Source organism: Pristis pectinata, chromosome 18 (assembly GCF_009764475.1).
Source record: "Pristis pectinata isolate sPriPec2 chromosome 18, sPriPec2.1.pri, whole genome shotgun sequence".
NCBI classification, from domain to species: Eukaryota; Metazoa; Chordata; class Chondrichthyes; order Rhinopristiformes; family Pristidae; genus Pristis; species Pristis pectinata.
In genome coordinates, this window is record NC_067422.1 from 19,272,808 (window position 1) to 19,285,060 (window position 12,253).

General features: G+C 39.4%; 1 protein-coding gene across 2 annotated transcripts in view; it reads right to left on the reverse strand.

The window, feature by feature from the left end:
• fasn (fatty acid synthase) overlaps positions 1 to 12,253 on the reverse strand; it is a 66,703-nt gene that overhangs the window by 34,568 nt on the left and 19,882 nt on the right. For both annotated transcript variants that reach the window (XM_052032668.1, XM_052032669.1), the window contains exons 12-22: positions 10,746 to 10,840; positions 9,954 to 10,088; positions 8,420 to 8,623; positions 7,719 to 7,834; positions 7,127 to 7,302; positions 6,586 to 6,777; positions 4,807 to 4,887; positions 3,447 to 3,632; positions 3,146 to 3,328; positions 2,265 to 2,468; positions 1,164 to 1,477 (exon numbers count right to left, since the gene is read on the reverse strand). In XM_052032668.1, coding sequence (XP_051888628.1) covers positions 1,164 to 1,477; positions 2,265 to 2,468; positions 3,146 to 3,328; positions 3,447 to 3,632; positions 4,807 to 4,887; positions 6,586 to 6,777; positions 7,127 to 7,302; positions 7,719 to 7,834; positions 8,420 to 8,623; positions 9,954 to 10,088; positions 10,746 to 10,840 — 1,886 coding nt within the window. The remainder of the gene's footprint in view (positions 1 to 1,163; positions 1,478 to 2,264; positions 2,469 to 3,145; positions 3,329 to 3,446; positions 3,633 to 4,806; positions 4,888 to 6,585; positions 6,778 to 7,126; positions 7,303 to 7,718; positions 7,835 to 8,419; positions 8,624 to 9,953; positions 10,089 to 10,745; positions 10,841 to 12,253) is intronic.

Below are 12,253 nucleotides of genomic sequence, written 5' to 3' on the forward strand. Positions count from 1 at the left end.
ATAGAGTGAGCAATGGTCTTGTCTCAAAGTTCTCAAATTCCAAAAGTTCACTCATTCCAGAAACCAAACAACAACTGCTTTCTCAAATTATTTTTCCCCCTTCATCACTGATCACCTCTGATAATAAACATCAGATGCTCACACACTTCATTTCAAATAAATTTTCAGACTGTCCTTTATCCTGAACTCATCTCTCACTCTTATCCCAGCCGAGGATATCAGCCAATACTTTGTTCTTTGATATCAAACTGACGACTTCAGCCCCACCCTCAAACACTCACTCAACCTCTTGCTTTTCTCCAACTACAACCCTACCTCCAAGCTGCCCCTCTTGTCCATTGATGCCACACCCCTTAAAAATCCATACATTGTGCATGGCAATGGTAAAGGAGCTTCTGAGTTTGATGAGTTCAGCAGTTACCTCCTCACTATTGTCCACCGAGTACTTTAGTCAATTGGTCAGATAGTGCCAACCTCTAGAAGAGTAATACGGTGCCTGAACTCCCCTGACTCTGGACAAGCATCAGCTCTACGCTACAGGGAATCTACTTAAGATGCTCCTAAACCCGTTGAAGTGCACACTCTTACCAGTGGTCCCTCGGCGTGGTTTCGACCTCAGCAGCAATCAAAAAGAGGAAGAGCCACACACGTGGCATTCTTTATAGTGCTGGAGAGCTGGGTGGAGCTAGCTCAGGTAATTCAACAGGTCCAGTGTGTCATGGCCAGGTACAAGAGGTGTGCACGGGAACCAATGGTCAAGAGTGTGTGCTAATGGGTGGGTGGAGCTAGACCTTGATTGACAGTGGTGTCGCTTTCGACCAGTAATTGATGGTGTCACATGACAGCCATGACCTTTCACACGACAGTCATAAAGGTATTTTTGAGAAAAATATATGTTAACTTTATGATGCTGGGGGAACTCGGCAGGCCAGGCAGCATCCATGGAGGAAAGCAGGCAGTCAACGTTTCGGGTCAGGACCCTTGAAGGGTCTTGAAGAAGGGTCCTGACCCGAAACATTGACCGCCTGCTTTTCTCCGCAGATGCTGCCTGGCCTGCCGAGTTCCTCCAGCATCATCGTGATTTTCATCTGGATTCCAGCATCTGCAGTCCCTTGTTTCTCTAATACATCAACCTTGTTTGATTAAGACAGATCATCCATTACCTCTACAATCTTCATCTTCCTGTTGTTGGTGTTTTCCAGGGAGATATCAAGGCAGACTTTCAGTGCTGCGCTATCCAGTAACCCATTCAACAAGTCGTCTTCATGTAAACAACCCTTTTCCCTCTCCACCGTCTGTTGCAGTTCAGACCAGAGGTTTCCATTCAGGTCGAGACCACACAGTACATTAAGCATGTGCAGAAGTCCTTTCTCCGAGCCAGTAGTCGCAGCAGAGGCAGTTATACCAGCAGGCAGACCAGAGAAAGAAAGTTTCAGCCCATGATTGGACAACTTGTCCTGCAGCTTCTGCACAAAACCTTTGAAAAAGAAAGAGAAAAGTGGATGAAAGTCTCTGCTTTTAAATTGAGCTCATTTTCTGGTAGAATCAGAAGCGGAAAAAGCCATTCTATCTAGTACACTGCAGCATCCAATGATTTCCTGTAGAGTTAATTCCTGAAGTGTTCATCAGAAGAAGCACCACCACCGAGTGATGGACTGGCACTTTCCCCAACACAAGGGAGAGAAACAGCTCCATGCAGTTTGCTTCTCAAAAGGTTGATCACACAGGAGCAGCTTACAGTTATTTTACCATAGGGTAATGCAGTCCGGCTGAATAATGGCAGGTTTGATTGGGAGCATTAATGAGTGGTGGATGTGGAAACAATTATCACAGGCAGGTACGGCAGTGTAGTGGTTAGCGCGACGCTATTACAACGCTAGTGACCCAGGTTCAGTTCCGGCCGCTGTAAGGAGTTTGTACGTTCTCCCTGTGTCTGCGTGGGTTTCCTCAGGGTGCTCTGGTTTCCTCCCATATTCCAAAGACGTACAGGTTAGAAAGTTGTGGGCATGCTATGTTGGCGCCGGAAGCATGGCGACACTTGAGGGCTGCCTGCAGAACATTCCACGCAAAGATGCATTTCGCTGTGTGTTTTGATGTACATGTGACTAATAAAGGTACCTTATCTTATCTTAGAAGTAGTAGAGCAATAGATGCAGAAATGATGCTGCAGTCTGCCCAAAGTTATTGTAGCACTTAATGACAATGCCGACAAAAATGTCTATATAGAAACTTGACTGAAACCAAGCAGAAATATTAAATCTCACCTTTGCACTGTGCTAGGCAAGAGCGAAGTTTCTCACTCCCACTCAGATAGTCATTCTCAAAGTATGGACAAAAGTGGAACTCTTGCAGAACAGGCATGCCTTGCTGCTGCTGTCGGCGGGGAGCTACGGTTGCATGCAACCCACTGATCTGGACTCCTCCTGCTACAATGTTGTCTAGACAACGATTCACAACGACATCCACAGCTGTAGACGAAATGGCAAAAAAAAGAAAGCATATTTAGATGATCAGATTTGGCAATATTTTATTTTGCTATTTTATCTGGTCTGTAACGAACCAAACTCTGCACTGGTTTGCATATAGCACAAAGCAATGATTTTACAGAATGCCAATTTGAAATAATTTTTGCTGCTGTACAGCAGTCTGTGGATGCAAATTAATGTTTGAAAATTGATTTTAATTAAGGCTTTGCAATATCTTGCAATTTTACTAAGAATATGCAAAAATAGCATTTTCCTTGTATGCAAATCTAACAAAAGCACATTGATTTTACAACGAAAACATAACTGAAATGGGCACTCTATCAAATCTCTATAAACTGAAGATTTGGCTTTTCAAAGTAAGCATTAAGGAACTTAATAATATTTTCAAAACCTGAATCTGATATTACTAGAAGAAATGAGGTCTGTCGGTTGATGTGTGGTAGCACTAAAGGCTCCAGCAAATTGACTACTTTTAGAACATGATGTTTTGCAGAAGTTTTTCACTTTGAATCTTGGAGCCATCATATATAATTATAAAATAAACAGATTACAGTTCTCCTACTGCTACTAATGACAAAAATAGAGTTCATTACATTCAACCCCCTGTTGGGTTTTGGAACATCAATCAAAATTTATCACAGTAAGCATTTTCAAAACACCTTTTCTCTCACAATCCTTGTATTGTTGGACCGCCTCTTCATGAAGCTGTGGGTCGATGCAGACTGAACGGATGCGAGTTGGTACTCTCAAGCTGCGCCCAGATAGTCCAACCACGATCATCTGTAACATGGTATCCAAAAAGGTCACCCAGTTTCCAGACCACAGCAACTTTCCTTTATCTCCTGCAAATGAAAGCCAACAAAATGGTGTACTTGTTGTATGATGATACAAAGAGTTTCTCTCATTTTAGATGTGCTCATTTGAGAAAGTACAAAACTAAAGGCTTAACACAGCATTTACCAGCATTATTAGATTCCAAAATCCCTTGGAAGTTTTTCCCATATTCATATCCTCGTAGACGCAGCTCTTTGTAAATGTCTCTTGCATTCAGACGGAACTCTGTCTCTGTATCGTCAGACTTTGAGTTTGTCTTTATCTGGCTCCTAAAATCATCTAGGGCAGTTTCTTCCAGAAGAGATACTTTTCCTGCAAATAGTATTATATATATACAAAATTAAATTCCTATTAAAAATTGAGTAATATTGAATAACAAATGCTTTCAGTTGTTAAAACATCAGTATTCCTGTAAGATTCAGTAACTTATCTACTTGTTACACGGATTCAAGATTATTAATGATGACTCTGTTAAAAGATCTCCTTGCTTTTCTTAATCACAAAGAAAGACAAAAGAAACAAGAAAAAAAACAATTCCATTGTGTCAGGACATATCGCACAACATATTTGGATCTTATGAACAAATATGTCAAGCTTTACAGCCAATTATTTCTCACAAAATAAGAGGTAGCTCAAATATCATAAACTTTGGTGCATTAAAAAAATGCACATTTTTTCCATGATATCTACTTCAGTTTATGGAGTTCTCTGTAATAGTTAATTTTGCTCTTCAACACCATTTCCTATTTTTAAAAGCCTAAATAAAACACCTCCATGTGAGATAAGCAGTCATCATACTATAAAAAGGGGAAGTTCCAAAACCGCCAGCCCCAATGGATTATCAGAGAGGTAAAGTCACTGCAGTAGAGTTTTTTTTAAATTCACCAACATTAGCAGTCTGGTCACCATTTATAACCAATCTATTGCCATTTAAGAAGGTTAAAATACAATTTCTAACTTTAGGCAATGAAAATCCTCGATTTAATAAATCATCTTAGTTCGCCTGGTCAGCACTTAACGAGCTGGAGTTGGCATTGACAAAGGTTAAGAATTGAAAATACTTTGGCTGGATTTCATGTTCCTAAGTGTAAAGAATGATTTATACCGGAAGGAATGGAAGGAAATGGACTATCAATGAGGGGATTTGTCTTTGAAAGGTTACTTGCTAGCACTTTCTTTTATAAAGAAATAATAGCAGCATATGATCTACCTGGAAAAGGTTGTCGATTGAATGTGTGAATGGACATTGAATGCCTGTTACCCTTCTAAAAGGCACATGCCTAGGACTGAGCAAAGCAGAACAGCTCATTCCAGAGAAGAGTCTTCGTTTTCAGAAGGTACCTCATGTACATGGAAACATATCCCATCATTGCTGGCAATTTTTGAATTTACTGGGAGTATTTGGACTTCAATAGTTAACCCTGTGTCACTTAAGATCATATAATCCACTTCAATTTAGAGAAGCTTTAAGATTATTATGACTTACCGCTAACAGCTAGGTTGCTGTTCTCCGAAACTTCGAATCTATTTGAAGCTGGCATCAGTCGAACTTCAAGCTGTACAGAGCCTTAATTACAAGGGCAACAGATTTCAAGAGCAGTGGTCAAAAAGTGTAATATGATAATTAGAACAGAGAACAGTACAGCACAGGAACAGGCCCTTCAGCCCACAATGTCTGTGCTGAGCTTGATACCAAATTAAACTAATCCCTTCTGCCTGCACATGATCCATATCCCTCCATATCCACGTGTCCATCTAAAAGCCTCTCAAACAGCACTTCTAATAGTTTAAGAAACAAAATAAAATGCATAATTTTGGCAAAACAAAAGTAATCAAATAAGACAAGATAGCCTTTCCCAGAAAAAATTAGAAGAATTCCTTCCAGTATAGATGATGGACATCACAGGTCTTTCAAAAACCTGGTGTATACTTAATACCTAATGTAACTAAAATGGGACTATACAACCCAGAAGCATCTTTCTTCTCATTGAGCTTACTCTCTCTGCTTACCTCTCTTTCGCCTACAGTGCAGGTAATAGATGAAGACAAGAATATGCAACTTTTTCATGAGCTCATGATGTATTAACACTGTGGGTGGAGTCAGAAGCACTTTGCCAAGAATATTATTTATAATAGTGAGCAATTCCCACATTTAATACTGCATAACTGACAAGGAGTTTTTTTTCCCCTAAGAGTAGGAAAAAAAATTGCAAGAAATGTAATTCCATTTGAATTTTCCTAGTATCAGAACCCTTGCATTCCTACTTTGAAGCATAACAAAGTTGTTAGTATTTCTTCAACTGACCTCTAACCCTTCTGCAAATTATCTTAAATCTATCTCCCTTCCCCATTATTGACTTCCTTCTACAGGAAACAGTTCTTCCTACCCATTCCAATCGGGACCACTCAATTTTTGTTTTAAATACAATTGAATCTGTACTCAGCCTTCTCTGCTGCAAAGTAAACAACTCCAGCCTATCTAACTTTCCTCGTGACTCAAATTCTCTAGTTCCTCAGTAGCACTTCCTATAATGTGGTGACCAGATGATGCAGTAATCAAGCTATGCCCAAACCGTCATGTGGTTATAGAGTTCTTCAGTAACTTCCCAGCTCTTATATTCTACACTTTCACCTATAAAAACATTCCATACTCCTTCTTAAGGAGTCTACATATAAAATGCATAAGTTTTCCAACTGGTATCACCAATTCCATAAAATAGAATAAAAGTGCATGGAATGCCTTAGCAATAAGAGTCTCAGATTTATCACCTCATTTAAGTGAACATTGATTTAAAATTTTGGCTAAGATATACAGAGGAATGTAAAGAAGAATTTGTGGTCATGACTTGACATTTGCTGTTGATGTGGGTGGTGGAAGCAGAGATGATCCATAACTTCAACTGGAAATCAGATAAGCACTTGAGGGAAATAAACTTGCAGAGCAATGGGGAAAGAACAAGGGGAATGGGATGATCTGCATTGCGTCATTCTGAGCCCTAATGACTATGTCAGGTGTTGCAATTCGAGCTCATGCAGCAAGAATGCCTGATCCAGAGAGAGCACTGAACATAAACACATCTAACATGGTGAAAACTCAAAACTTTAGAGAAGTCCAAATTTAAAATAAAACCAGAAAATGCCGGAAGCACTCAGCCTGATTAACAGCCTTCAACGTGAAAGGTCAACTCTGTTTCTCTTTCCACAGATGCTGTCTGACCTGCTGAGTATTTGCAACATTTTCTGGGTTTTCCATCTATTCTGGTACCTGTTTTTGGTAGAATTGTTGCCCTATGTATGACAACATCCTCAAATATGACAGGTGTCTGATCCATTACAGCACCGATCAATCGTAACAAAGCTCGCCATGCCAGTACTAGATACCCAGTGGCTGGATACAGTACCCTCCCATCAATGCAGTGATCAGCGATGTAACAGTCAGGAGATTCAGGGTTCATATCTGTGGGGACACAAATCAAAAAAGATTAAAAGGATATCCTGCTTTAAAGTTTAAATTCACTGAATTATTTAAATTGCATTTATTTTCCAAATATCATAGGATAGAAACGGGCCTAACTGTGCACATAGCAGCCGTATTATGTTGTACTCTGCTTTTAAGGATTTCAATGGAACCGAATTCTGGAACTGGAGTACAATACTTGGCTGCTGCTACAGATTCATATTTAGTGCAAGAAGCTGTACGATGAATTCCTCGTGCGACATGTTTGGAAGATACCTGTATAGTGTTTAAATCACTACCAATGCAGTACATTGCATTTACCCAAGTTTCTGATAATGCAGCAACTCACCAACATTAAACACAATGGCAGATCCCAAGCCTCCAGAACCAGACGAAAAGTCCTCGGTTTTGGGTACATCCCAGATCTGGCTATGGTCCCACACAATGCTGGGAGAAATTAACGAAGTTCCGGCAGGGATGGGGTATTCCACAGGTGGGTATAATTTGTTGGAGTCCAGGTTCACCCTATTATTTCAACATAGCATATGAACATTTAATTATTTTGTGCTTTTTAGTGATACCTGTTGTCATGTAACCTCGCTGATTTCATCTGTCAACACATCGGTCCAAATCAAGGACTTGTCCAGATCAGATTCGGAGGGCTGAGCGAGCTGATCCTCCATCCCTGGGAACTGGGCTGTGATGCCCAGTGGCATACAGGCCTCAAGCAATGTACTACCATGGCCCAACCTCAGAACACCCCGACAGCTGGCAACAGCCCTGGCTCCTGTCAAGGTCTGAGATACTTTTAAAATGTCTCTGTTATGCAGCAACAGATCAAACCTTTGCACTCTGGCTTTGAAAACCAAGTTTTACAAATTACCTAGACTGGATCATATGCAAAATTCAAAATCTCTTTCCCTTAAAGTTTTGTCACTTACCCACTTGCATAGACTTTGCCAATGTTCATTAAGAAATATTCCAGGTTATTGCTGTGCCCTCGATTCATCAGTGGTAGAATGAGACAGGATGACTTCAAACTTCTCTTCAGAATAGCCTGAAATGAAGAGCAAGCTACTTAACAGGTGTTAATTTCATAACCATTTAAAAACTTTTTAATGTCAGAGCTGATATTGAGCAATCATGCATAGCATTTTGTAATACCTTGTTCCGTAGTTTTTAAAAAATGAGCACAGTTCTGTTAAAAATTCAAAACTGCTTGAGTTTGTAAATTATCCAAACAATTATTTCACTAAGGTTTTAAAGGGGAATACATTAATTCAGGTGGCAATATGATTTTAGTGATTCTTAGACATATCCTTGGAAAGACAATGGCTCCAATGAAAGTTTTGCAGTCAGGGGTCAAACATCAATGTTCTTTGTAGATATCAAAACACAATAAATAAATACTTAATAACATGAAGCTACAGCAAATTCATCAGATGGTACACCTGCCAAACTTGAGACTAGATGTGCACAACTAATGCAGGGAAATCAAACACATTAAACACATTAATTCTGATAGAATGGAGACAGATTCTGTAATTAAACTTATTTTTGTCACAAACAATGTAATGCGCTAACGCAGTGGAAGCTACCATAAAGTCAATTGTATATAGAGACTGAAATGAAAGGTGGGTACCTGAAGCAGGGCATGAGCAGAAATCTCAATCACAACAGCATTACTTGGAATATGTTGCAGTCCTTCCTGAAACAAGACTGGGCTCACCAAGTTGTTGACATGGTACTCAGCCGAGGAGTATTTAGCCAAGTCACTGTCCCACTTCGACTCTGGGATTGACGTACTGATCCAGCGTGGAGTACGAGGTTTGGGAGCAGTTATAACCTGCCAAGAAAAATGTGGGTGCAGAGAAGTGGAAAAGGAAGGTGTGCAGAAAAGTATGATACATATAATCAGAACATATTATAGTGCATACTCAATTATCCAAAACATTTGCAGGAAAATAAACCCTGAAGGATAATTCAGATTACATCTTAAACAATCATCTGACAGGAGACACTTTTGTTTCATTAACACTTAATGCAACTCCTTAACTGACATCAACTCTATTTAATTCATTATTACTGATTCAGGTTCAACCCAACTTAAAGAAACAACAACAATGGGATTGTATTACAATATTTATACAGACAGAGACAGAGTGCGCGCACGGAAACAGCCTTTGGTCCATTGAGTTCACGCTGATCAACAAACACTTGCTGAATCTGCCATCCATGAACAGCCCAACTATCCAACTGATATATTCTGATGTTGATAAGACTCCAGCAACTCAAACTATTACTTCCTATTCTTACCTGTTATGCCTCTAGACTTTTCTCCCTCACATATGCATCATGCCTCCCATTAAAATATAATAATGTTATTTAATTCAGCATTTAATGCTCCAAATGTTCAGCTCCCTGCATAAGGAAATTCTAATTTGATCTCCTAGTAGATGCTTTAATTATGCTCATTTGTTTGGGACTCAAAAGCTTTTCTGCATTGATCCAATTAAGCCCTTAAAATTTTAAAACCTTACATTTAGGTTCTCGCTTTTTCCAGAGAGAAGTCCTCCAGTCTGCTTAATCTTTCCTTACAGTCGAGTCCCTCTTTTCTGCATTTTCTGCAGCACTTTAACATTTTTTGTTGTAAGAGGTCAGAACTACACAGAGAAGTTCAAGCATGGCCCAGCCAAGGTTTATTTTAAAATGTAACCACAAAAATCAGTATGCAGTCCTCTAGTTCTTTGCACTCTTTATGTCGTAAACAATTTGGGTTGCAATTTTTAATGACTTATAAAATCAATCGCCTCAGAACGTCCTGCGAACACCAAGATATACACTCACTGCTCTGTTATCTCCTGGGTCCACAGGCCTGTATACAGATCTTCAAGTAGCAACTTTTCCCATGAAGCTATCTTCAATTTGGTTGGCATGGGCCTGCAAGAAGCAAGGCCATCCATGTGTAATCACACAGCTGAATAAGCCGTACCCTCAGCTGCACCTACACTTTCATTCATTCTGCTATCTGGCTCATGGTTTTAATGTGCTAAATATAACCAGACCATCTTACATGGAACTCAAAGCTTTCCTAAAGTCTTTTACCACTTTTTGGGTTGCATTCAAGTCTTTATGAAAATTCTTCAGAGATTTATCTTACAATGTACTGCTCATACCTTCTGCAGAGCATTAAGAAGAGTTGGGGCAATGGAAGCCATGTAGTAAGAGTGGAACGCAACTCCTGCACTGCGAACTTCTTTTGCGAAAACTCCCTCCTCCTTTAGTTTGGCCACAAATTTACTCACAGCTTCCTAACATGGGAAAAATCTTATGTTAGAGCATAGATGAAGACAGATCAGTAAACCTTCATCTGTATACATGTCCTAGTGCCAATGGCTTGTCACCATTTCCAATGATTTCATATTCTCTCTTTTCAAATATTTTGCCAATTTTCTTCCAAGTTATATCATTGAACTGGAATAAATGGATAACAATCTCCATTAATATCTCAAGCCATGCACCTCAATCTGCAGCAAGTTTTGAATGGATGCAAATGTATTTTCTCTATATTCTTTTACATTTTAGTCAAAAAACATTACCTTTGCATGCATTTATCTATGGAATCTCATCATTTTGCATGTTTTGGTTCTAGTCTGAATATTTTCTTAAAGCTTGATCAATCTCATTTAAAAGTAGTTAGTACCACTGATCCAAATCAATTTACCTGGGTAAGACCCCATTTTAGCCCAATAAAAATCAGTTAATTTTCAGTCAAACTCACTTTTCTTAGCTTTTTGCTTTACTATTTAATGTAAACCCAAGTATGTTATTTTACACAGCTCCCCCAAGGGTCCTCCAACTTGCCTTTTTGCACAATTATTTACTAAAGCTAGATCCAACATTTCATTCACTGTGACATATGTGCACACTACTTTTCTAATTTTACATGGTTTTGCTCCATTTCCTACCTGTGGCCCAGAGATGGTGACAGTATCCTCTGCATTGTGGCAGGCAGGAACCACCCCTTCTGGACACTGTGCCTTGCACTCCTCCCAGGTCAACCCTGTTGGATATCAAAGCTTTGCACAGTTACATTTGAAAAAAAAACATCTCTTCCATATCTGACTTGTTGATTATTTACATTTGATAAGATGGGATATTTCCTATGAAATAAATGGTCTGCTTTACAAATCATTTAATTTCTGTTAAATGATGACCAATTGCTCTGCTTTAGACTTGATCTAATAGGAGCTAGCTCAAGTCAATGATCACCTTTTCATCTACAACTGAATGTTCGTTAAAAATGGCATGCGATCAATTAAACTGCCAAATGCTACAGACCCAGCACCTTTTCGGGAATCCTCAAACTGTCAGCCTACATTGTAGTTGTGACGGGACCGACTGATTTTTCACTCTATAAATAGAAAGTGGCCATTTTGGAATCAAGAGCAAAAGCCAGTTTCCTATAAAGAAAATGGATTCAACAACCTTGCAACTGCATTTGCAGCATCAACACGTTTTCCCATAAATTGTAGGAATTTATCTCCATACAGTTCCTTAAAGTGCTAAACCTGTTTTTGAGCCAATTGTTCTTGTTTGCGTGTGTCTGATATCAATGTAATAAATACAGCAGCTCCTTTGGGGATGCTCCAGTATCATGCCCTTCCTGATCAAGGTGATCAAATCCAGATTAAAGTCACCTCTGAGCAGCACAGCAAACAGCCACCTTTTCCATTTTAGCACAAATTAATCAGTTAGTTTCTGCTAAATTATGACCAATTGTCCTGCTTTTGGAATTGACTAACTTGAGCTGGCTTCTGTTAGATCAATTTATCTTTAATTGCAAAACTCAAATGCAGGAACACTTAGCAGTGAGAGCAAGAGAGGAGCATTACAGATGCAAATTGATACGACTTTCCACTGAACCACAGCAGAAGAACCAACACTTCCAGGTCAGGCATAGTGTGATTAAATGTCCCTTCTACTTTAACAGTTTGACTTAGTCCCAACATTAAAGTTTCTCCACAAAAGTGTAGTTATTTCAATGTTTCATACGAGCTCCCTAAAAGGAGATTGACAATTTAGCATCAATACATTTTGAATTAAGAACAGCTGTTTTGGTGTTATCCTTACTAGAAACTAAACTCAAATAACAATATCGCTATGGATAGCACAGGAGAATTCATATCATCAGGAGCTGGAGTCATAGCAGTTGGAATCCCACCAGAAGGAGAAAAGGAAGTAAAGTTGAACCAGTCCTTATTTATATGGAAAGGGAAAGGCAATAAGATTTTCCCTTAAACTTGAGAACAACATCTGCTCCATTGACAAGGGCTATTTGAATCCAGTTGTTTTCCACATCCCACTCATTTCATTAGACCAAGTTGTCTCCCATTCACCCTCCACTCCTCTCTATGCCACAAATACCTTTACTGGGGTGCAATTATATCACTGCTGGTCACCCACATGGTCACTC